Raw genomic sequence first — 27,464 nt, 5'->3', positions numbered from 1 at the left:
GTTTTGTGTTCTGCGCTGGGCTTATGCATGAGCTAGTTTCCCTAATCGCATTATCAAAGTTTTAAATTATTTAGTTTTTGCTCAAATTTTGTCTACCAGAAAAGAAAGACTGACTAAATCACCACTAAATATCAGGTAGTGAATATGACTCTTTTCATAATTTAGCTCATGGCCTTTGTTCGCTGCCTTTCCTTCAGTGGTGGTTTCCCAGCTGGTTTTCACCCATGAAACACTAATTAGTTCATTTTACTGCATATGATATGAACTGAAAGCACAGCTCCAGATGGTCAGAGTCTTCCTTGAGTTCTGTATAAATATGTTATTCTGTGAATTTAATTTTTTGTCTCAGAGCTTTACCTTTTAACAATTTTCACAATAAAACCTTGACTAGGAAAATTCTTTATAAAAATTCAACTTAATATAATAGGTTCTGTTGATTCTTTTCAGCTGTCTTATCTAAAGACCTTTATGGATATGCAAATTGTTCTACTATTTACTTATTTTACTATGACAATATGGCATTGATATTTTATTTTTGACAAAGTAAAGATTTGTTTTTGTCCAGTAACAATTATGGGGCACATTTGCTGCAAGGGCTGTTATAAAGTTTGCAGGTAATGGCACTTATCTCTTGTTTGTGTTAAAGTGACATTCTGAAGTAGTGCTACAGAAATAATGGTGCTACAATTAGCAAACCTTATTGTCCTTCTGTCATCCCCTCCCTGTAGAGGAGACCAGTTTCCTCCCTGATAAATTTCTCCATCTCCAGGCCACCAGCCCTTTCCTGTTTCATCTGTCACTTTGCCCTTGCGCTGTTGGGCAGTACACCAGCTGCCAGGGACACCACACATGGACAGGGGGCATTAGCCATTACATAACTGCACTCCTGCTTCCACTCCCCCATCACACTCCTCTCTCCTTCATAGTTGAGACGGGAGACTCGGGTCCCCCGGGGCCTTCTTTGATGAAGATGAACACTGTTTCACTTTTCCTGGACGCTTAAAATTTTAATTTAGAAGTTGTATCTTTGTTTTTTTTCCCCCCAGAAGCCCTAAACCTCAAAGGGACCTGGGTTAGGTTTTATTGATTGCTTTGTCATCTCCCGTTTTGATCAAAGGTTCACTGATTTTAGCTTGCATCTGAACTCTTCACTAAAAACGGCTCCAAAACAATTATTTGGAAGTAGTTCAAATGTTTACTTTCCACTGAGTTTAAGTGAAGGATGTTCTAAATAATCAGAGTAAAATTTTAAAAACTGAATCACACAACATTAACAAAAATAGCATTTTAAGCAAATGTATTGCAACAACAAAAATAGCATTTTAAGCAAATGTATTGCAAAAACAATTTTAAAATATGTTAAGAGTTTTATTGGCGAAATCAAAATAAAATCACTTTACATATGGAGGTTTTAAAACTGTGACTTACCTTGGCACTAATAATCAGCATCTGATTATTGTCTGACTCCCTCTAGAAAAACGTACTTTACTCAAATATGTCTCACTTGCAGCATTTATGACACCATACACTGTATGAAATCTTCAAATTTTTCTGACAGTTACACCTTTTTATCATGTATTTGATCATGTTTTCTTCCCAGAGTTATTTTCGTGGGAAAAGCATTCCCACGGGATAAAACTTCCACCGTCATGCTTTGCTAGGGGTAGCATTTTTCCAATCACATAAAGTTCACACATAAACCTCAACTCCATAAAGTCTGTTACTAAATCATCTTCATATTACCTTGAAAACATAACATGAATAAGAATTTCCTGTCAAAACTGAAGAAGAGAAAAATGGGGCATGCTTTTGTTTTCAGTAGGTTAGATTAATGTAACCGTGTCTTCACTGGTCTCAGTAAAAAATAAATCAGGCAGTTGCAGCTCATCCAGAGGGAAGCCGATCCTCCCACACCAATGTTTTGTCTAGATTTCTTTGAAAGAAACTCTGTTTTGTGTGTATTTATTAATACTGTTCATCCTAAATTATTCAATCAATTAGACAATTCAGTTAAAATTCCAGGAAATTTCCTCACAGACAAACACACACACACACACACACACGCAAGCCCGCACGCACACACGCACACGCGCACACACACACACACACGCGCACACACACACACACACACACACACAAACACATCACTTTCTGAGCCATGATGCTCAGAAGCATGGACCATTAATAAAATTCCCAATTCAATTTATACTTCTCCCCTCTGCAGCTTCTCACACTGACAGCCATGCATCATACTTACAATCCACCGACTCAGGGGTGTATGTCCCATAAAAAACCCTCTTTGCTGCATCTGCCTCCTGCTAGGCCCCCAAGCTGAGAGGGCCTGATTTAATTTCCCAAATATATTAAATTGGATGGTTTCATACAGCGACTGCGGAAAGCTTCGAGTTCACGTTATGTTCATTTTGGGCTACAAAGTTATATGTCATAAGACGTAAACTGCGTTGATCATTATAATCTCCTGACATTATTATGAACTCTGCCATTTACTACATTTATTTTAAAAAAATGCTTAAAATGGGAGGTCAGATGAGTCTCAGCCTCATCCCCTTTGCTTTGAGTGACATGGCCACTAATCTGAGCCTCATGCTGAGAAACCCAGCGGATCGCCTCTCCTCCACCAGCCACTGAGATGTCAGTCCAGTTTAATTGAGACTGTCACACTCTGAATCCTGTGGCCGGAAACACTTAATAGAAGTCCTCCAGCTTATCCCCATTTTTAGCTAATTGAGGTGGATGCTCTGCAAACTTGGCCACATCATTATTGTTACTGACACACAGCAAGCAGGAAGGACTTTGTTGAATATCTGGAATTTTGAGGCTCGTGTAAATTCAGTGTCCCCAAACACAGCAGGCCAAACAAGATGCACCTGAACGAGACCCACCTCTCAGTGAAACGAAGCGTCTGGCGCGATTTCAAATGTGATACGGTTGAGTTTATCAAATGTACCAGCAATGAAAGCAAAAGCCAAATAAATGAAGCCCATTTGAAATCATACGAAACAGAAAATATGCCACAAGCTTTTAAAAGTTTGTGGCAGACCCAGTTACAGTTTCAGCATGTGGTTGATAAAAAAATTAAAATGTGTTTAAAATAAAAGGAAAATTATAAGATATTTTTTTAAAGTGGTTCAAAACACTTCATTAACTTTATTTTTTCATCCACCTCCGAAGCTGCACTTTGAATGTGCAAGTTGTTTTTGTGCACAACAACTAAAACTATAATCAATTCTTCCCGTTAATGCATTAGCTGTGAGCCAGTGAAAAATGACGGCTATGAAAACTTCCTTCTGCCTTGTCTACAGTTTTTGCCTGAAAATACTGGAAATGATATTAAGAATTCAAACCCATATTTAGTTGGCTATGTTTTGGACATTTTGGGCAATAAGAGCAATTAAAGTATTTAATTGCCCTTGCAAAATGACTATATTACCTAAAGCTAAATGGCTTTAGCTATAGTTGAATAAAATGTAATATTATGAATCCCAAGGCTTCAGAGTTAAATATATGTGACCCAGAACTATTTGCTCAAGTCAAATTAGATTTTTTTCAACTTCATATTGTATGTTTGGAGCCACTGAATGATCAACCAAATGTTGCACAAGTTGTGTAATAGAAATATTATTTCATATATTTCTATTACACACATCTTTTTGTATGTCTTTTTTAATCATACAAAAGAGACAACAATTAGAGTAACAGACCAAAAATTGACAAAGCAAATCATACTTTATTCAAAATATTTTTTTCTCTTTTTATTTTTAAATTGCAAAAAATATTCCATGGCAAGTGAAGCTAGAAAGAAAATCAATGTCTTTCTGAGTCGGCGCTATAATAAGAATATTGCAATTTGAACACAAGGATCAAGTCTCCATTTGATTCTCTAAATCATTTGTCACCTTGTAGTGTGGATAAATTAAATTTCCTAGACAGTGAAGGTTCAAGACTGAGTGCTTGTGGTGTCAATGTCTGTTGCGTTTAAGGGGAAAGGACCCCACACACACATGCGCGCCCGCACACACACACACACACACACACACACACACACACACACACACACACACACACACACACACACACACACACACACACACACACACACACACACACACACACACACACACACACACGCGCGCACACACACACACACACTGAGACCGCTGTAATTCTCTCTTTTTATATCTTTTCTAAAAAAAAATAAAAAAAGATAAGATTTCTTTTTTTTTAAATATCTTGTTATTGTGATTTTTAGCAAAGATGATGGACTCACATTGCTTCACACACCAGACACAGAGAGAGAGATAAACTTTATGTAACATTTAAAATAACTCACACTTTAGGGTCACATGGATCTGTCGTACAGATTGTCTCCTCATTCCAGCTGATAGTTTCTCTAATATTCTCGAACAGAGGTTCTGGCAAGAAGAAAGTAAATCTTGACTTTTGCTTCTGTGTGTGTGGCATTTTTATAAATATTCAGCTAGTGAGTTTTCTATAGTGCACTGTAAAAAAAAAAAAAAAAATATAATTTATGGTAAAATACCGGCAGCAGAATTTTACCGTATAAATATGGATTTTACTGTATTTATACGGTAACATTTTGACAACCACAGCTGCTGATATTTTACCGTAAATTAGAGACGTTTTTTTTTTCTTTACAGTGTAGCACAGCTGAACAACATGATCCAGCCAGCTTCAGTTGTTGCTGTTGTATATCATTCAGGCACATTTCATAAACACACATTTTTGTGATATGTGAACCACAATAATGCTTCATGTTTCCTTGTATTTACTAGAAGGTGGAATACATAAAACCGCAAGGACAACACACACACACACACACGGACACCTCCCCCCCCCCACGCACACACACACTCCTGCTATAAATAAAGCATATCTTGGAGCCATTTGTATGCCAAGAACAAGCAGGAATGGCACAATTCTTCCCCCCCCCCCTAAATGACACCAAGCAGTTTTCCCCTGATGTAGGAAGCCTCGGAGTAGATTAAGCAGCATGCTATTTCCAGAACGTATTCAGGCTTGAAATGTGATATGGTGAGTTAGGAGAGCTAGACATTAAGGTACCGTTTGATGCGGATGAAAGTAACAGTGGTCAGTATGTGATCCATTGGGTTTAATTTGACCCTCCACTGAGATTTGTTCACTGGAGGGTCCTGGAGCCAGCCGCTGAGTTCAAGTGAAAGTAATACTTTTGCAAGGCTGTGTATACATAGATGATGTATTTTTCAACTCCAGCATAAATAAGACACATCTTCATTTTCCTATGAACATCACACATTAACTAGAATAATAACTTTCTGTTCATCCATTCATCCAACCATGATTATTCTTGCAAGGTTTCAGGTTCTGGGTCCTATTCCAGCAGCCATTGGGCGAGGGCCAATGGCTGTGTTTCCTGCGTGTAACAACTTGTGACACACACATGAAAAACAACCTTGCCAATAGCGATGAAATAAATCCGATCATGGATTGTTTGCATGTATGAAAAGAAGGATCGTCAGTATATTTTAATGTGCATTTGTTCTGTAAAAAAGAAGAGAGGAAAGAAGAAGAAGAACTCTTCTCCTTTCACCGCCATCCAGAGAAATTGTGAGGTCGTCTGTGATCACCATGTACAGTCACAGCTCACAGCTGATTTCTCTAAACAAAGGCAAGCAGAATAAATTCTCACGGGCTTCACAGCGCTGTCGTGATTCCTCAACACTTTTATTATAGCTTCTCTCTCCATAACACATCTGGGTCATGCGGCCGTCGTATGAGCAGGAAATTGTACTCATCAATAAGGGGAAAAGTATCATTTACAGTTTTTTTTTTAAGGGGAGAGGAATCTATTTCATGTTCTACTCAATTTTCAGTAAATATCTATGACATGCTTTTGGTAAAATGCCACAAACTGATCATACGGTGACAACGGTGCATTCCATTGGAACTGGGAAATCTAAATTTCCAAGTTCTAAATCAAAAAATAAAACGTACCATTAGGACATCAAAACCTCAACAAAATGGCCAAGGTGTATTTACAAATTAATTTTTATGTATTTGTTTATTTCATTCATTTTCAGCTTGAAGTGATTGTGTCACATGTTAACATAAACAAAAGTTCTGTACTAAAACAAGTAGTTTGAAGAAGAAAAATTACTCCTTTTTATTTATTTTAATTGGTTGATAGTCAACAGAATCCATATGTATTCTTCCAAACACCACAAACAATGATAAGTAATCCTTAAGCACAGGAAGGTAATAAGTCCTTATACTTACCGAGGCAAGATGGCCGTAATGCCAGATAAACCTCTCAAACTGCTGACAGTTGTGTCTCTAATTCCTGTTCACATTGATCCATCCATCTGTTTTTCCTCTTTTCAATCTCTCCCCACTCTCACCATCTTCTAGTACAAGCAAGTGGAGCAGTACATGTCATTCCACAAACTGCCGGCTGACTTCCGACAGAAAATCCACGATTACTACGAGCACAGATACCAAGGGAAGATGTTCGACGAGGAGAGCATCCTGGAGGAGCTGAACGAGCCTCTGAGAGAAGTATGAGAGAACTCCAGTTCATCTCTATGTCTGCAATTATTACACGCCTTCCTCCTTTCTGATTACTGGACTACATTGGGATTGGCTTATTTGTAGCCTTCTGTCATATGTGAATGAATTTCCACAGTAATGAATCTTTAAACAATTACCTGTAAGTAACTTAATCATGCATATGTATTTCTATGGATAGGTGGTTGTTTAGATGTCTGTCCCCACATATCCAAAAAAAATAAATAAAATTTTTTCAGCCACAAGACCAGAGTAGCTCAAACAAACTTCAAATTGCTGTAGATGAACGATAATAAGTTGAATATTCAGTGCTATTGTCGTAGAAGGTAATGAAACCAAAAGTGTTTGGATTTGAGCTGTTATTCGGTCGCAGTTTCTAGGTGTTTAATTAAAACTAAATCAGATTTACTTTTTTCACCCCAAGAGAAGTTTGTATAACTTGCTTCACACTGGCATAATGTTTGGCATTAAATATTTAAGGTTTACAGAAGGAGTTGGCAATATGCCAGACCTCAGTCCTAGTCAACCAGAAATGGATTAATTCTGATTCCTGGTATAAATTCTGATAAATGTGGACCTTATACAGGTTGTTTATAGCTGTGAGACAATCTGTCATTCTTGTTTTTTTTTTGTTTTGTTTTTTTCAAAACCCCATTCAAAAATCAAGTTGATCCGAAGCAAAATAAAAATGCAGAACAGGATGCGATTTCTTTCATTTCAAACAGAAAGCTTGTAAGCAGCTTCTGGGTCTTTTAAGCCAGCTGGTAAGTAGTGCACAGCAACAGGTGGAGCAACAGCGGAAGAAAGCTGTCCACTTCTCTGGCATCTTCATTAAAAAGACTCTAAGCCAAGATATATTTTTCTGTTTGTGCAAGTCTGCAAATATTCCTCTTTTTATGCATACAATGGCATGCAGAAGGCATGTGTGACTTGAATTTTCATCAAAAAATATGTTTGTTTTTTTCTGTTTAGCTGAAATTAATGTTGGAAACAGTTGAAATGTACCAGGTAGATCTAATTTAGATCACTTGTGGTTTAATGCATTAGAGGATTAACTGTGATTGAATAAAGGCACCGTTTAAGTTTTGTTGCATTTTTACACATGCGTTGTGGTCTCAGTTTCTCCGTCTTCACCTCTTAGGAAATTGTCAACTTCAATTGCCGTAAGCTGGTGGCCTCCATGCCGCTGTTTGCCAACGCCGACCCAAACTTTGTGACAGCCATGCTGACCAAGCTGAGGTTTGAAGTCTTCCAGCCAGGAGACTACATCATCAGAGAAGGCACCATTGGCAAGAAGATGTACTTCATTCAGCACGGGGTGGTGAGCGTCCTGACCAAAGGGAGCATCGGCATGAAGCTCATGGACGGCTCCTACTTTGGCGGTGCGTCGCTTTATTGCATCGTTATTGCTCTGACTTGCTTTCTGAAATCTCTGCACCTAAAATTGGTATTTCCATACTTTGTTGTGAAACAAAACAATACCCTGTAATTTTGAAATGCTAACACGTTAGCCTTCCCCAGCTGATTTCATACTAAATAATTCTTCCCTGACTTTACCCAACATGCAGATGCTCTAAACCGATGGTCACATGACGTTTTTATTAACACCCTGTAGTTAAACTCTGTATGCTGAATTGTTAGCATCGGGTCCTTACTGCAGCAGATCAGAGTTCACTGATGTGAAAGATGCCCTTAGCACTGTTGCATTAACCCAAGTGCACATCATGCTCTTGTGCATGCACATCCAATTAATAATAACTAATTAGCTTAGAGGAACTGTGTCTATGGAGCCATGTGTAATGTCTGATAAAAGGAGTTTAAGCTGTGCCTGTCAACAAAGAAGACATCACTTTTATTCTTGGATTGGAAGGACAGCAGGATCACCATGTACTATGTGGGATAAAATCACTAAATCACTTTGTGGAAGTGTGCATAAATGGTGAGTTTAATGCTACAATGTAACTTGTGTACTCTATTACCAGTAGATACCAGTAGATTATGGAAAGTAGATGGGAGAGTTAGTTAAGCCTAAATTCAGTCAAGTCCCCAGATTTAGATTTAAGGTCATTTTATAAGCTTACTAAGAAGTTTTTTATGACATAATATCATTTAATAATATTGATGTTTTAGAGTTGCTGCCTTTAAATCCAAGTATTTGCTGAGTACTGAATTTTTTTTTTTTTAGCAGAAACACCTTAGCAAAATGACTGAAGCTCAACCAGATTGGATGTAGAGCATCTTTACAGATCCATCTTTAAATCTTAGCTGATTCTAGATTTGGACTTTGACTCGGTCATCCTAACACATCAATAGGATTCCAGCAAGGAGGTTGCTCTTTTCTGCGCAGAATGAGCCACAACAACAATGCCTACGTATTAACAACTCTTCAAACTCCACACATACCAGAAAGCAATAGAAAATTTGTGCAGGTGAAGTTGTATTATTTTGCACCACCACCCTTTGTTTCTAATGCCTCCCTGTTCAACGGCCCATATGGGCCTTATCAAAATCTGCAACCACTAATTGGACATCTCCATATGCTACAAATAACTCCAGCTATAAATCCTTTACACTAAAAGGTCCCAAAACAGCTGCTGCAATTGTTCTTCAAAATATGAAAACTATCCAGTAATTCTGGATTCAAATTTCTTTAATAGTACTTTTGCTTTCTTAGTTACCAGTATGCTATATATCCTGTTTACCTGTCATGACTACATGAAGATAATGCATTGCTGAGGGTTGGGGTTAGGCTTTAATGTATATATCATATTTTACTTATATATATATATATATATATATATATATATATATATATATATATATATATATATATATATATATAATGTTGTTTTCTGAATGCTTTGGTCTTGCATGAAAAAACAAAACAAAACATAGAAGAGGGATAAAGGTAATAGGTCTGAGATGTGCTCATGAAAATTCATGTTCCTGTTAACGTCCACTCTGAATTTCCAGTATTTCTCCGCATTCACTGTTGTCTTTAAGGACGGCGCCGTGAACTACAACTGGCCACCTGGTGGTGTGAACAATTTATTCAGCCCTCGTGGTTTCATTAGCGTTATTATCCTTTCAAAGCACTGCCCACTGCCCACTAATGATGCTGGCAATATGCAAATGTGTGCGTTATGAGAGACCACAGAGATCCCAGGTGAGGGTTTATGAAATGATGTCTTGGCCAGTTTGCGAACAGTAACTCACACAGAAAGTGGAGCGCCAAAACATTCTCACTATTGCCTCCCTGAAATCTTCAAAAAGGTTCTTATTAGCGCATGTCATGCAAAATATAGCAAATATGGCAAATCATAAAACCTAACTGAAAATATGGTGAGGAGATTTATGTGTAGCTATTGTGCTACAATATAATCTGAGTAACATCCAAAGTGATCTTTCTGGATCTCTATACAAATTTATTCCCACTAAATATGGCTCAATTTATACACAGACGTATTGCATAAGGAGTACATGTTTCATTGTTACTCAGCATTTTGGAGGTGGTTTTCTTCAGACACTTAGTTTGGTTTGCTTCTGGCTGTTGACGTGACAGGGAACAATATGGTGAGATTGAAAAAGCTCTATGAGGCCATTGGGCAGCAGATTTTAGCAGCTTGTGAGCGTGGGATAGATTTTAAAGAGGTCTCAAGAGAAGATTTGGAAAAAGTATTCCACAATATGATGGCATTCAAATCAATTGCTGACACACCTGGATGTGGCCATCCAAGCAAGTTCAGAGACAGGTAGATTGTCACAGGAAGCGTCTCACTAAAGTCATTTCAACCAAAGTGCTAGAACACTAGCAAGTAAATACAAACAGATGAATGAATTAACATTAGCACAAACATTAGCACAGGCATTAGCATTTCACTGCCCCATTAGCATTAACCTTATTCCTAAAAAAAAAAACCTTTTAGCTATTTTTCTTATTAGCCACGCTTAGTACACTGAATGGAGTAAGTCAATGTAAGACAACATGTTAGTGATGCCCCACATGCTACTCCCAGCATTTAGGCTAATGTTAGCAATTCGGCTCATTTCACCATGTACATTAATTTCAACATACTGAATGGTATAAGTCCATGATACTCAACATGGCTGACTCTCCACATGCTCTTGAGTACATTGCAGCTTACGTTTGTATCGATGCTAAAGTAAGCAGTACCATCAATACTACACCATCAGAACGCTGGGTTCAAACCGACGGGCACACTTTGGCAGGCCCCATGTGAATTTCTTCAGAAATTTTCTAGTTAATTTTTTTTTCTTTTCTTCACTCTGCCTGAGTATTTGAGTTAATTTATTTTATTTTTCTTGATTGATATTTTGAAAGTGCACTTTGATTTCAACTTTAACTTTAAATTGATTAGTTTGAAATATGATTGATATTCTTTTTGTTTTACTTCATTTAAATTATGGTTAATTTAACCTAATTGAAATGTTTAGTTTAATTATTAGGAATTTAATAATTGCATTTGAATTTAATATTTTTCTTTATATGTTATATGTTTTTTTGATAAAATACTTAATGGGTTTTCTGGCCTTTTAGGTCGAGTTTTTTTTTCTTGATGGATCAGATCCTACTGGATCTAAGAATGGCGAGCTACGAAAAAAGGACAAGAACTTTCTGACTTTGGAATTGATTTATTTTGAGTTGTCTCTCATTGTGCATTTGTAATTGTTTGTTGTTTTTATTCAAATCACTAATATATTCACCAAAACTAAAACTGCTGAATCCTGTCTTCATTCTCACCTCAGGCTCCTTAAAAGATCCATCTTCTGATGCAGCTCTTGTAGCCGCAGTTAGCCGCACAGCCCATAACTGTTACAAGAGACAACACACGTTTTCCAAAAAGAACACACAAACCTCTAAGAAACAGATTATTGTTTGAACAATCATCCGGTTGCTAATGGTGAGTAGGGTTGTGTTTATAAAATGATGTCAAAATACCTCAGGCACTCACGGTTTATTTTAGTGTAGAACCTTTATTTAGTTTCTTAATGGAGTATTCTTCTGATTTGTTATTCTCTCCCTTTTCCGCTGAGAGTCAGAGGAGGTCGACCTTTAAAGGCGAGGAAAAAGGAGGGCATGTGGTTGTCAAGACAACAGTCAGCCCCAGCCCTCAAAAAAAGTAGAGCTATGGGTAAAAAAAAAAAAAAAAAAACACATACTGAAGGAAAGAAGGAGGAACAAGTGAAGTAATGAAGCTTAGCTGCACATCTCTAAATATAGTGCTTCCTTAACACAGCTGTCAGTGCGGTGCAAACACACATTTTTGTTAGTTGGTCAAACTAATTATGCATAACTCCTGTAACGGAAAATCCCTGCGATTTGGATCACATATTTGCTCACTGCCTTCATTCATCTTCAGCGGGGGGATAAAAAGGTTAGGATTTGTTTCAATGCGGTGCTTCACTTTCAGAGCCCTTCTCACTTCCTGACGGCCTAAAATCTGACAGTCTGGGCAATTTTCTGGTTTCTAGTCATGCCTTTATATTCCCTTTTTTCTCCCCTCCAGAGATCTGTCTGCTGACCCGAGGCAGAAGGACAGCCAGTGTTCGAGCTGACACCTACTGCCGCCTGTACTCTCTCTCGGTAGACAATTTCAATGAAGTGCTGGAAGAGTATCCCATGATGAGGAGGGCCTTTGAGACGGTTGCCATAGACCGACTGGACCGGATAGGTAAGGCCATCATGTTGTTGGATGAACAGAAGCAGTGGAAGACTTTAGCGTTCATTTTTGTTTAGTGTAGAAGTGTCAGTTCAAGGCTTTAAAACTATTTAAAAGAAATATGGTTATATACCTCATATTGACAATGCTAAAATGTATGTAGTGAAAAAACAACTCTACAATAATCTAATGGGGAAAATAAAACTGAGTAGCAGTTTTTCTGTCTCTTTATTTGACTAGAAATCCTTTACTTTGGAACTAATTTTAAAATGATACTAGGTTGATTTGGTGAGTTTACATTAATATTTAGATCTGAGTCCATAACACCAGCTATTTTTTTGGTAGTTGTTAGATGCGTTAAGTCTAGTTGTGTCTGAATGTGTCTACTCGAACAAACTTTTGGTCAATTATCTTTTTTTTACACAAATATAAAAAGAACAAGTAAGCTGATCTCATAAGATTCATTCATAAAATGCAGTGATGGGGGGGAAAAAGTTTTTTTTTTATTATTTATGAGATGTCTGTTTCAAAAACACTGGTCTGTCTGACAACTGTGACAGCATTGCGGGAAGTGACATTTAAACATTCTTTGTTTATGTTGTCATGTCTCAATGCTTTCAGTGAATATTTCCCTCCAAAGTTAAAACACACACACACACACACACACACACACACACACACACACACACACACACACGCACACACACACACACACACACGCACACGCACACACACACACACACACACACACACACTGTGTTGTTATCTATCTTCACAATGTGAACAACTCCTTCTGGAGGTCAGCTGTGCTGCTGTTTGTCGCATGACCACATTTGACATGTGTACCAAAAGCTCCGCAGCCGCCACCTGTCAGGTGTTGCCATAGCAGCCAAATTTTGTGCATGAGTACCCCATCGGTCTGACAGCTCACTTATTTGGGGAAAGACTGCGTGTCTGTTTCAAGGCATAACCAGCTGCCACACAGTTCCTCTAGGCTCCACACGTGCATTTTGCGAGTCAATCGGTAGTCACACGTGCTTTTCTTTTGTGTTTCATCAACAGTACCTTTAAATAAAGATAAATTAAGTGTGTGCGGAAAGGGGCGACTGTCTGATATATTGCTGATGCAATATGTGTCCTTCTATTTTAATGGTTACCAGACGTCTACCAGAAACGCTCACTCATAAGCTGCAGGCTTGAGCCGAAGAAACTATTTTACAGCGGCAGAAAACTTGACAGGAAAGTGTTGTTGTGAAAGCGGTGATTCAAAGATCGCGTTATACTGTAGGTTTCCATTAAATTCTAGAAATGAGGCAGCTTTGTCAAACTAACTCATTCAAAAGAGCCATAATCTTAGTTTTAATCAATTGTGGCATGAAAGAGTGCTTTATTTATAGAGCACTTTTCTCAGTCTTAGTCACTAAGTATCTTATTGTATTTCATCACTCCTCAGCAGAGGCCCTTTGCAGGCAAAGGACTACATTTTCTTTTTAATTTTAGTTTTCTCGGGTGTATGAAAAGAAATACTATCACAATAGCCCGAAGAAAAGCTGCTTTTCATCACACCTTTGCACATCAGCCTTGCATTTCAATGGCATATGGTGATGCACAACATTAACTAGTAACACTTCAGCGTAACCTCTTCATCTTTTACTATATCTTATGTAATTTCACCTCCAGCACCTTTACATTTACATGGCTGTATGGTGTAAGATTAAAAATGTATTAGTCTGACAGCAGGATTCGCACTGTAGCCAATTTTCTATGGGTGACAGTACACTATGTATGGATTCCTTTAGCTTTCCTCCATATTTTAGAGAAATGTGTAGCACTAAGGTTACATTTTGTCACCTTCTTAAAATAATGGCCTAAGTAATTTTTTTTTGCTATAAGTAATTTTCTTGCCCAAGTTATCTAGAGGCAATAAAAAAGGGGTGGTTTGTTTTGCCAAAACGACTTTTAGCAAAAATTACATAGCCCATTATTTTAGGAAGATTTGTAAGCCATGAATTTTCAGTTTTCAGTCCATGCAATATGCCAGGTCGAAGAACTAAGATCATCATCTATCTTGCAGTGTTACATCTTACAAAAACCATATGGACCAGAGAAGAACAAGGCGTATTGAGCTTGATGTTGAAATAACATCTTGCCTTTCTATTCAGTTTTCTAACACGTTTTCTGCAAAGAGATCCAAGCTGACGGCCACCAACACAACACATCATATGTGCTGCTGAAGCTCAGCAACAAAACTCAATTCAAGTCTAGCTGATGTTTGCTCTCATAGTACCTAAACTATGACACATTTTAAATCATTGGGATGCAGCTAAGAAGACTAACATGTCAAAATGTACAAATACCAGCCTTTGCCCCAGCCATTCATCCCTCTCCCCTTCTTCCCACATTTTACAAGAAAGAAACGGATGAGGGAAAGATGGGGATGGGAATTGTTGGATGGAATAGTGTGGTGTCTGCAGTTATGCAAGCGCTGTTCAGTCCTGTTGTGGTGAAGAAAGAGCTAAGCCAAAAGGTGAATCTCTCAATTCATGGGCCAATCTACATCCCCACTTCATCTATCTTCACAAGTTCTGAGTAGTGACGCTAAGAGTGAGACTGTGGATACAAGCGGCCAAAATGAGCTTCCTCCTCATCCAGGCTTTCTCTTAATAACTGGGTGGGGAGCTTGGATATTCGAGAGCAACTCAGAGTAGAGACACCAAGATGAGCCAGTAGAGGCGGCTCGGGTATCTGGTCGGGATGCATCCTGGACGCCCCACTGGCGGGAGGGGCTCCAGCTACCTCCCACAGGAGGACATCCACAGGAAGACCTATGGTACTCTGCAGGGACTATGTTTCTCAGCTGACCTTGGAATGCCTTGGACTTTTCCCAGAGGAGCTGCCCAAATTACTGGGGACAGTGAAGTCTGGACTTCTCTGCTTAGGCTGCTGCCCCTCGGATCCAATCCTGGATTAAGTGAAACGTAATAGATGGATGGATGAAAAATCTTAATTTTCATCTGAACTTGATTCTCCTTCTTAAACAGACAGCATGTTTAGTTTGGATGCTTCGTCTCACCATTAGCGACCTTTCCTCAGTTCTAAAAGCATCGTTTTCACTAAGCACCTGGCCTCCTTGGCCTCGTCTCCAACACACTTTGTACTTGTTAATTGATAGGAAACTCAGACACATTCATCTCTAACACACATCTCAGTAAATTGGCAGTGTCTTGGTTAGTTCCTATTATCCTTTTATCTTAATTGCCACAGCTGCGGTTTGACCCTGTCGGACCCTCTGCTCAAACTCACACCTGCTTTCACGAATTTAATTGGTACAGCTTTGTAGACGGCTCCGCACAGAACTTACTCCACAGTCACCTGCTTTCATTTTGATCCTTAAATTCTCCAAAACCAAACTTAAATTTGACATTTGTTGAGGCCCCAGCTCGGTTGTTGAAGGCTCATGACCAACTCTTGCGTGTTTAGTGGAAGCCTAATTTAGTGGTTCCCAAATGTGCCGTTCTGCTTCTGTTCTACAGATGACAGTAGAAAATACTGGTTACCCCCGCTCTTTGTTGACTCTGTAATTAGTAAGTAAATGGTACAATTTCCATAAAAGAAAGCATTAACAGCCTAAGTATTGGTTACTTTTATCTAATAATTTTAGTTTAAAATATAATCTACAGACAAGTTAACATTTACCAATAACTATTTTTTAAAATGTAATTTAATTTAATTTCGGAAGAGGTTCTGTAGATTCCATACTCATTAATTTGTGACCCCAAACTTTGCGTGCCTAGGTTGCTTCAAGATAAAAGACTTCTTGCTACATTTCGTTTTGAGTTTTCTCCACCTCCTCTATGAATACTTCATGCTTTGTTTATTTATTACTGCTTCAGAGGACATTTTTAACATCCCCCTGTTGGCAATGCTACTGTACCTATCTGTTACAGAGCATCGCATGTCTTGAATTTTATAGTGACGCTATAAATATCTGCTACTGTTAGGCCATCTACTATAACAGTCGCCGAAGGTTGACTTCAGGAATGAAATCTGCTGTCCGTCTGCCTCAAAATTACCGTCAATACCTTCACATCCTGGGCCTATAAAAATACTTTTAGAATGACTGGATAGCTCTTTGTGTCACAGACTTTACTTTGGTGTTGCACCTTCACGACACTCCTATAATGTAGTTCCATGCTACAATGATGTAGATTAATGTTCTCTTCTGTTGCAACACAGAATAAATTTCAACTACACATACATATTCTGTGTTCATGTCTTGCAGGCAAGAAGAACTCGATCCTGATGCACAAAGTTCAGCACGATCTCAACTCCGGTGTTTTCAACAACCATGAGAATGAGATGATTCAGGAGATAGTCAAATATGATCGGGAGATGGTTCAGCAAGTGGATGTTCCACGGCCACGGGCGATGTCCATGACCCCTCCGCTCCCCGGCGGGATCTTTGCTCCTCCTGGCTCCTCCGCTCAGCCTCAAGACTCGGCAATCGCCACCCTGCAGCAAGCCGTGGCGATGAATTTTTGTAACCCCATGCAAGGAAACTCAGTGGGAGCAGGGCCCTTGCAGTCTCCTAGGATGGTGAGGAGATTCCAGGTGATGCAGAGTGTATCCAGCCCGGCCTCTGCTTCTCCGCTCCAGTCGCAGCTCCTTGCCTCCGGTGCCTTTGCTCCAGTCTTGGCCAGCCCCACTGTTCAGAGTCCACTGGCTGCTGGAGGACGATCATTCCAGTATGGATCCAGTGCGCTGACCGGTCCGATATCAGGCTCCCAGCTATCTCTAGTTCAGCAGCACATCGCCAGTCCTGCACACCGGCCCAGCATGCATAAGAGCACCCATTCTTTGCACCTGGGCAGCCTGAGCCAAGATGTCAGGGCCCTGTCAGCATCTCAGCCCTCACTGCCTCATGAGGGGGTGCAACCAGCTGTCCCCAGTCCACCCCAGTCAATACAAGTTTCTTCCACTTCTATCGGACCCCCTCAGACGCCAGTGGGCCCCGCAAGCATTCGGAGTGCAGTACCTCATAGGGTGGTACTCCCCCACCAAATGTCAGTGGGGGCCTTTCCCGTAGCATCTTTGCCTGGTTCTGCGCATGGGTTTGCAGCAGGGGTGACAGGGGGTAGCATGGGAACAGGTCAGGGGGACACGCTACCGCCTAAAAAGGACTCGATAACGAGCCTTCCAGAGACAGACCACATGAAGGTGAGATCTAGGCTATCTTCTAACTTGTGATCTTAATCAAACTGTTCTAGCAGGAGTGACTGAATGAGGAACACGATCACAGGAACCTCTTCTTTTTCCAAGTTTGACTATCTGAATGTATGAATGTTGAGCGAGCTGGTAGCATCCAAAATATATGAATCTAATGACGTTTGATTCTACAAGAGATGTTTCTACTCACAGGTGTAGTTGCACAGTAAAGTAGCATATTTCACAGCATAGCTAACAATATATTCTTCAGTGTCCTCCCATTCTCCTCATAAATATAAACCTGAGGTCAGATGGTTTAAAACTGTTATTCAGGGAACTGCTTTAGATATCAGACGTTGGAACTTAATTTGTGATTATTTACTGTAACTTTGTAATGTGCCAGAGCTCCTTTTAAACTGTTAGACTTTTTTGCTTCATTGTCTCTTTCAATATATCTTTATCGACTTTTTGGGAAGCACAAATAATAACAAAAACAAGAGACAATTTTTTGACTACCTTACGACAACGGTAAAAGCCATACTTGAGATAAAATATTATGATTGGACTGCTGACAGTATTAAGAAAATTATCATTTTACCGGCATTTCTACTAGCAGCGAAAATGTAATGCACAAGCTCCCCCACCCCTCCAAGACTCTTAAAAGGATAGTTTGTTTTTCATTAGATGGCCATCAGAGCAAATTTAGATTGAAGAAGTAACAATGCACAGGAAGAACTGGTCCTTAGGCTCCATTCACACCAGACTGAGACTGGCTTATGGCCTCCAGACCCTCCATGACTGTTAGAAGGTTGCCGTGTCAGGTAAAATCTCCATTTCAAGAGGCAGTGATAATCCTGCTGTGCCTTTAGTACTCATCAATAATACTCATCAAATATGATTCTTTTTTTTTCTTTTTTTTACGTTTTCTTGCAAACCTACAGCCACAGGTGTCACATCTTCTCTGAGTTGTGACACCTGGATTAATACAGGTATTAGTACATAATATTTATGCACTAATTTTATCAGTCTATAAAATTAGTACATAAATATTTTACACCACCAGTTTCAATCTTACTATGGTTTTCTGAATCCTTTGCATCCCGAGTAATAATACTAACTGGGTGCAACACTGTACAGACTGGCAAGTCTCTGGTGTGGGCTTAGTCTGGAGTGAAGGGAACCTTACCGAGACAGAAAGTAAATCATAGATTTTGTTAATTGATAAGATGACGTCATATCGATTATCACAAGGTATAATCGTTATGATAAGGTAAAGACTACTCTTAAAGTCTTCACGTAACCCCACTATGAAAGAACCGAACCACTCAGTTAAGATCACGAGGGATGTTATGATCCATACTGAAACTACAGTGGTGTTATAAATGTGTTTTGTTTTTGTTTTTTTTTTAATAATTGATTTGTGCTCTAGTTATCCCCATGTTTGTTCACTTTATAGTTCATACATCTAAAGAGGGTGAGTTTTCAACCCGACATCACTATGCACCTTTCTGTTTTGTTTTTAAAGAAACATTTACTGGATCAACAACACCTTTTCAACCACATGGAAATTCCTATTCCATGTGGAATAGTACATATTCCACATGGAATATGTACTATTCCATATTCCATGTGGAATAGTACATTCCACATGGATAATTACAGTAAATTATGCAAAGTTCAACAACTGGCTCATCAATGTTTTTTGTTTTTTTTTTAAATAAAAATGCATATAAATCTGTAACTTACTAGCCATGGTCAGAAAAAGGTTATAGACAACAAAGAAACATGCTTATATCTGCTGGATGTATCCAAAAAGTTAAATATACAAAGTTTGCTTCGGGCCTCTGCACCAACTAATCGGACTCAAATGCATCCCAGGAAGCAGTTTTTATTGCCCAGACTTGAACTGTGATTCACTGCCAGTTACAAACTAGAAACTTATTACAAGTTTAATCGTAAACTCAGGCCCCCCATCATTGCAATGTAAATTCATTCTTTTCTAATACTGAGTTTTCACTTGCCTTTAGTGGCCGTTTAGGCGATGCATCTCTATGCCAAAGTCAATTCTCACAAATAATGAATCTCCTGTTACCGCCACAATTTAGATAAACAGCCAAGGACAGCGCCGATCCCTCGCAGGACGTATATTGCAGAGTGCCTCTGTCATTGATGCCTCGGTAAGAAATCATCGAATGCCACTGATTTGTGTCCAAAAGCGTTAGGAAGAAGACCCTTTTCTCCTGGACCTGACATTCTATTCACCTCAGCTCACGATTGGCTGAATCATTACAGGGTAATGAGAGTGGAAAATGGAATCCCTCTGGCCTGTTTGGGTTCGTTATTATCATCCTTCAGCTGGATTTCATTATACTGTGCCAATAATGAGTTCCTCTCCTATGATCATTTTGCATTTGCGTCCTGTTTAGTCTGCGTTCTTGCACAGTCATCCACCTTGGGAGCTTCAAATTGAACAAAAGAAAGTTGACGGTTTTAAAGTATTTTTATGTCTCTTTTGTTGTTGTTTTTTTTAAAGATCTATTGTGTTGTTTTTGTCTTGTGATTAAATTATGCCCACAGGAACTCATTTGGATACTCCAAAGTAATTAATACAGGCTTGTTATGAGAATTGTGCTTATTTTACACTGTCAGGGTGCCAACATCCTGGGATAGAAGACGCAGTTAGTGACCAAATTAGTTTTGGACCCATAACCGAGACGAGAGCAATGGTGCAGGGAAAAAGAAACCAAAACAGGACTTGCCATAAAACAATAACAGTTCATGTATACATTCACTGGGCACCTTTTTGGGCACATCTGTTCAGTTGCTTGCTCACACAAATAAGTCAGGAAAAGACTTGGCAGCATTTCAGTGCAATTGGGAATCTAGTTGACTCTCAAGTCAACTAGATTGACTTTCAAGTCAACTAGAAGATGGTTTAAATAACTTTGGATTTACCATAGATTTTGGTGCCAGATGGGACAGAAACTGATGATCTACAGGGACTTTCACTCACAACTGTCTTTGGGATTTCCAGTGAATAGTTCAGTTGTGTAGAAGGAACTTTTAAGGTTGCAACCGGTGCCTATGTTTTCTTGGCACATTTTGGACAATTTAGTGCTAATTGAGCATTGTTAAACACAACAATACCCCTGAGCAGGACCACCTCTTTCCCATATGGCCGCAGTGTAGCCATCTTCCAGAAGGAACTGTACCATGTCTTAAAGCTCAATCTCAAACTCATTTCTTAGACACTGTTCACTATGGTGAACTCATTTGAGATATGGTGGATTGGGAAATTTTAACTAAGGATGTTCAGCCAACAAATCTGCAGCAGCTTTTGATCTGTACCAAGACCTCGGAGAGACGATCCCGACACCTGGTTGAATCCAAGCTACTAAAGAATTAAGACGGACCTGAAGGCGAAACAGTGCTGGAACTAGAACTAGCCTGGTGTGCCTAATAAAGTGGGCAGTGAATGTAAATTCAGAGAACCATCACAGAGCTCCAGATATTGCATGTATTTTTTTTGACCAATAAAAAAAGACAATAATTTTCATAAAACCCATCAGTTTAGAATTAAACCAAAGCTACAAATGATGCAGCTTTAGTTACACAAAACTCGCCTAACGCAGATCAGATATCAGAACATTAAACGAATCCAGTCGATTCCTATGAATGTGACATTTGTGACAAGCAATAATGGTCTAATAGCAGACTGAGTGGCAACCTTATGCAGATGATACTCAATTATACTCTTGATTTGTCTGTGGAGATGTAACATTTTAAACCTTACACTGGTTTTTGAAACTGAAAACTTTGTTCGTTGTTTCTTTTTGTAAGCAGGTAACTCAGTTGAAACCACCATCCTTACTATGAATAACTTGACTGACATGGTTATTTCTATGTGTAAGCATAGCTTGCATCATGTAAACGAGACTATTTATTTATGTAACCTAGTTCATTATTATTGTAGACCTATTAAAAAAAGGGACATGTTGAAATAATTATTGTTTTTCTCTGGCAGAAAGCATATTATGATCTGGACTGAACTGACCAATCTTAAGAATTAAAGCAAAAGAAAACGAGTTGACATGACAAAAGATGTATGACTTTGTTTTCTATACTTGTGTGCAGAAGAACCACCAGGAGTTTCTGTAAAAGTTTATCTGTCTGGTTTCCAGGTCGGTTTAGAAACTTGGCACACTGGCTCTCGGATTTTCCTCCAAATCTTTTTGAAAAGTTTTGTTCAGTTTCCTTTTTCCTCTTTTTGCAACTTTGCAAACATATTTAGTGTTATGTAAATGTTACAGAAACTCAGCTGTTTGACCCACAAGGCATCAATGAAGATAACATCTGTGTCATGCACACTTTCACACATGGCTGCAGTAGCATTTTGACATCTGCATTTGCAAAACTGTGGACTTCGTTGCATGATTCTGATTATTTCTTTTTTTTAACTCATAAATTCAAATTTTTACCTTTAAATTATTAATATAAACTTTTCCATCTATTTTGATTTTTTATGATCATCAGTGAACACTCGTATTGACCAATAAACATAAATACATAGTGCAATTTTGTACTTATTCAAAATCAAACTTTATGTACCTAAATCTCCTCTGTGACATCCCTGCTTTCTTTATGCATTTGCAGAGCAGAGTTGAAACTCTCCTCAAATGAAATTGCAATACCTCCCAGTAAAATATTGATTCACCTATTATAAATCCAATAATAAAACTAATCAATATTCCATTGCTACAAACACAAGTCTTGGTGAAATAAGTCATTAGCAGGGAATATTTTTTACTTTAGCCCCAGCTTTTCTTTTTTCCATGTTTTTTTTTATTTATTTTTTTATTCTGTCAATCACGAAAACATAAATAAAAGAGTTCCATTTGAATATTTTACTTTCCTCTTCAGTTATTACTTTTTGGCTATTGTGTATTAAATAAAAGCACTGAAGCTTAATTTGGCTTACTAACGGAAGCAACATTTCCAGTGAGAGCATTGCATGGTGAATGCCTCTGCTTTTTGACAGTCATGATGTTATTGCTTCACTTTCACAGCCAGAATTTAATATCTGCTCCGTCACTCTATGAAACCAGCACTTCTTCGTGTTAGAATAACATCTGTCATGGTGAAATACCGCCTTTATTACATTTTAAGTTTCAAATGCCATACAAAAATAACAATGTAATGTTTGTCCATCCATTTAGGCCATTTTACATCCTCTGTCTTGGCCCCATCCTGCTACTTGGAAATATCAATAATTCACGAGGAACCTATTCTGCCTTCCTGACAGCGATGGTTGTATCGACTACACTTTCTCCTGCCTCTCTGGTTACACATTAGTCTTAACATGCAACTATGCGTGAATCTGTGTTTGAGCAGAGGTTCAGAAGAGTCATCTCAAAAACGATGAAATGCACGGGGACGTTAAAGGGATGTTCAATATTTTGGTGGGTGGCATGCAGTTCAGAGCTTTCTTGTAACACAGGTTTTGATAAAATGCTAAAGTCAGTTGCTTATTGGGCCAAGACAAAATTCACAGCATTGTCTTAAGATTTCACCGCTTGGTCTGTGATCTGTAACAAAAAAAAAACCCTTTTCACTTGAATAATACAGTAATAAGTTTAACAGCTGCAGCTGTTTGTAACTCATCAGAATCAGCTTTACTCGCCACTTTTGTCCACGACACAAACAAGGCCTCGTTTTTTGATTTGTTTAGTTGACAAAGTCGATAATGTGAGAAGGGTAACCTGGTGTCGGTTTAAGTCACTGAAGCGTCGCTCTACCAGCTGTGCGTTGGGATGGTTGTTAATCAAGGCATCACTACCTGTCAGTCAGAATAAAGGTCAGAGCAGCTCACACTGATGTGCTCAAACACACACCTGCCAACACTGCATCACCTGTCTCTGTTTCCCCACTGCGCTGCCTCCTGCTTCCTCTCCCCTGCCGTCGGAGAGCTCTGGCCCACTTCTCCCCCCTCCAGGGTCTGTCTGCACACTCCGCTCTGTCCCCCCTCACCCCTGCGAGTGCTGCTGAGTGCAGGGCTCTCTCGACACCACGGGGCAGCAGATAGGCCGGGAGAGCCCAGGAGCCTGGCAGGAGAATCAAAGTGCCCTCGGTGAGAGTGAGTGGTGCAGCTATCGCAGAGTGGCTTCCAGCTCTGGCATGTCTGGCAGATAGCAGCCAACACTTGCATAGTGTGTTCACTTTCTGATGGTGCTGCCGCTGGAATAAAGAGCTTCCCGAAAGCCCCACACATAACGCTGCTTTCTGCTGCGAGACAATACCTCTGCAGTGGAGGCAGGCGAGCGCTGAGCGAGTGACACAAGATGCCTTCGCAAAGAGTGCTGGTAAAAAAAAAAAAAAAAAAAGTATTTGGGCTCTTAAGGGTAAGTTATTGTCGCGCTTTTGAAAGTTTGTGTTGAGCGCGCGCGAGCCAGAAAGAGGCGTGGCGTTTATAGTTGACGCGAACTTTGGTGCCGTGTTCTCTGAAAACGAGCCTCCACAGAGAAATAATATTTAGTTTGAGTGAAAGGTGGGGCGCACAATCTTGGCTGAATTATAAAGATCCAGATTCGCACAATTAGAGCGTGACAGTGACAGTGCGCGAGGCCGACGCGTTTTGCGCGCGCCTGCCTCTATGTGTCAACCCATGCTACTATGCGACAGATAATTTGGGTGAATATGAAATACTGTTTACAAACGATCACTTTATATATTGAGGGAAAAGCCTGGCCCAATACAAACCAGGTCCATTGTGGAAAAAGATATAAATATTTGCACCTAAATCTAAACTGCATGTGCTACACTTAGCATCAGTAAATGCCATTGAGCATTAATTTGAAATAACTACGTATGACTTTTAGATCACAGTTAAGCAATTTTGACCCAATTTTTTGCTGAATTGTTTTACATCAGTCACGTTGAAGGGCTTCCTGAATGGCCACATGATCTAAGCCACTTCGAAATCCTCATTTAGATTTTTTGAGTTATTCAGAGGTGGACTTGCTGGTGGGGTTTTGAGCACAGTGTCGCTGAAAAACCCAAGTGTTCTTGAGAATAAGGTTATGAACTGATTGCAAGTGAGTCACCGTCAGGATTTTCTCGCAAAGAGGAACATTTGTCGATCCATCGGGTCGTTTCGGTCCAGTAAAGCACGCCAGACCATCGCACCATCTTTTCTGACAGTCGGTATGTTGGTGTGTTTGACACCAAATGTGACCAGGATCACACCTTCCAAAAGGATTCGCTTTTGTCTCAACTGTCCACAGAATATTTTACTTAAAGTCTTGAGAGTTAAAGACTTTTTTTCGGGGGTTGAGCTGTAAGATGGGACTTTGAGTTGCCATTTTCAGACCTCTAGATGTAAAAGACTTGGTTTCTCATCTGTTCCTTTCTATGATCAAGGCGATGTGTTGTGCTTGAGAACATTTTTACCTGCTTCATGTCAGAAAAGTTCTTTTTGATGGCTTTGTTGGTTCTACTCAACCAAAAAAAAAAGTAAAGGTATTTTTCCTTTACTTTGTTTTTCTAAGTTGTAACTTAGTTATTTCACTCATCCAGTATTTCTATTTGTGGTCATGTTTGGTTGGATGTTATTGCAGCATGCGTTGAGTGTGAGACAGGGAAACACCATCATCAGGTTCTTAGTTTATCACCGACGCTCACACTCCTGACCAATTTAGAGTCCTCCACTTGACTCACATCCAGCTTCATGCCAGCAGAAAGTCGAGCATAGTAACATCAAACAGACACAAAACAGCCTGGAAACTCTCTTCCGATAGGAATATATTGGAGCATGTGTCCAAGACAGGCTACAGGTAAAAAAAAAAAAAAAAAGCATCCACTATTTTAAAGAGTGCAAGAGCACCAGAAAGAAGTTGTCACTTTGTGTCTGAGTCAAACAACGGTATAAAATAACCATTCAATCTTAATAAGCAATTAAAATAGCTGCCAATTCTTCTTTTTAAAGTCCAAAAAAATAATCTGGTATCTTGGAGGCAAATCTCCTTAACTGGAGACATTTTGATGAAATTATCTATAGACAGACCAAAGTTTTGGCCAGAAAGTCCAGCATTTATAGGCATGTCAGAAAAAAAAGGCACATTTATTCTGAATAGGATTATGTGTACCGATAATAGTTAAAACATGTATAAATGTGGAATTTGTCACCAAATAAGAGTGTTCAAATTAAAGGATAGAATTTAAATTTCCAGAATAAAATTGCCACTACAATAAAACAAAGGTAAAATGTGTATTGGATAAGTTATTCAAAGCCCTAAACTTCCATCCATCCATCCATTTTCTTTACACCCTTGTCCCTTAGTGGGGTCAGGAGGGTTGCTGGTGCCTCTCCAGCTAACGTTCCGGGCGAGAGGCGGGGTCACCCTGTGACAGACAGGTCGCCAGTTAAATCAGTTAATAAACTGATTTATTAATAAATCAGTTAATATTAATAAATTAACTGATTTATTAATAAATCAGTTAATAAACTGATTCATTAACTTTAAATCAGTTAATATAATTAAAAAAGAAAAGTTCACATTTCAGTCATAAAAATTGACGTGTATATTTTTAAATACTGTTATTTGAGGAAAGATCATTAGGCTGCGTTCTCCTGAAGTCTCATGGCCCGTCAAGCTGAACCGTAGCTGCACTTCGCTCCAGAGATTCCCTCAGCCAATCAGCTGCAGCCTGAACCAAACACCATCGACTCCCAGCAAAAGCCAGATGTGCTGCTTTCACACCTGACCTCTTCTTTCACACCATCCTGCTCCGGCTATTTTAAGTACTGTAGCAGGTTCTCCAGCTGATTGAGAGTCACCAGTTAACTTTCCGTCACATGTGAGCTACATTAAGACCCCAGCATCCCTGCATCCGTCCAGGAGCGCAGTTGGAGCGTTGAGGTCATGTCACGGTATGAAATGTGATGCACGTTGTGGTCCTGAAAGCACATCGCAGGAGAGAGGTCAGACCTTGAAAGCTAGCTGAGAAAAGAGGCGTGCAGAGCAGGAGGAGACCTTGGTTTATTATAGCATCACAATAATTAATTTGTTCATTAAGGGAAAAAAGAAGGGGAGTAAACTAAAGATACAAAAGCACCGACTCTCTTTTTAAGATACATCGAGGTAACTGCAGTCTTTTTTGTGAGGTTATTGTTCATTAATTAACATTATCTAAACTTTTCAGATTAATACTGTGACGTGACATGTAAATCAATGCAGTACGTTGTAACAGTATTCCCCCATTTTGAACTTTTCCCCCACTTTGTCACGCTACAACGTGATTGTAATTACCTGTTACCATGTTTGCCTAAAGTGATGGGGAGTGTTTTCTGCCACACAGCATTTTGCAACTCGTCACAGTTGATTTCATCAAAATGAAAGGCACGCTTTTTTAGATTTTTATGTATAAATAATTTGGAACCTATATCACAGAAAGTCCTAATAAAATTGAAGCCTGTGGTCATGAGGTGACAAAACGTAAAAAAAAAAAAAAAAGTTTAGAGGTTATGAAATGGACTTTGTGTTACATCTGACTGAATGAAAGACTCTAAATTAAATCTCAGTGACCGAGCTGCTGCTTTTCAAAGCATATTAAGAATAGAGCTCTGCTAAATCGCCTCTTTGAACCTGTAGGTCTGTTTTTTAGCCGAGGAAAAAAATCTTGCATCTCTTGTTTTAAGTGTCTGAGACTCTTTAAAAACAAACAAAAAAAATCTGCATTTATTGGCTCAGATATTGTTAGTTTTAAGAGGTTGGTGATCAAATCTTATCCACAGATCTAATCTACCTTGGCAAAAGTCTAAAAAAAAAAAAAAAAAAAAAATCAAGCTCTGTCTTCTTTTGCTCTGCTGTGAGAGGTTTGACCCGCCCACCAGGTCATGTCTGCATGTTTGCAGTTAACAATTGTCACCCTGTTTTTGCCAACTCAGAGACTTTCTTGGTATATTTAGCTATTTAGCAACATTTTTTTTAAAGATTG

At 39.1% G+C, this 27,464-nt stretch overlaps 1 protein-coding gene across 1 annotated transcript in view; it reads left to right on the top strand.

Annotated features, from left to right (window-relative positions):
* Nucleotides 1-19,041, top strand: part of hcn2b (hyperpolarization activated cyclic nucleotide-gated potassium channel 2b) — a 50,745-nt gene extending 31,704 nt beyond the window's left edge. Inside the window, exons 5-8 of the mRNA XM_008407211.3 lie at nt 6,430-6,576; nt 7,727-7,967; nt 12,114-12,278; nt 16,549-19,041. Coding sequence (XP_008405433.2) covers nt 6,430-6,576; nt 7,727-7,967; nt 12,114-12,278; nt 16,549-17,513 — 1,518 coding nt within the window. The 3' untranslated portion in view covers nt 17,514-19,041. The remainder of the gene's footprint in view (nt 1-6,429; nt 6,577-7,726; nt 7,968-12,113; nt 12,279-16,548) is intronic.
* Nucleotides 19,042-27,464: the final 8,423 nt, after the last annotated feature.

The sequence above is a fragment of the Poecilia reticulata genome, chromosome 4 (assembly GCF_904066995.2).
Source record: "Poecilia reticulata chromosome 4, P_reticulata-male-v2, whole genome shotgun sequence".
NCBI classification, from domain to species: Eukaryota; Metazoa; Chordata; class Actinopteri; order Cyprinodontiformes; family Poeciliidae; genus Poecilia; species Poecilia reticulata.
Note: the sequence above shows the minus strand (reverse complement) of the source record. Positions and strands in the feature narration are given on the sequence as shown.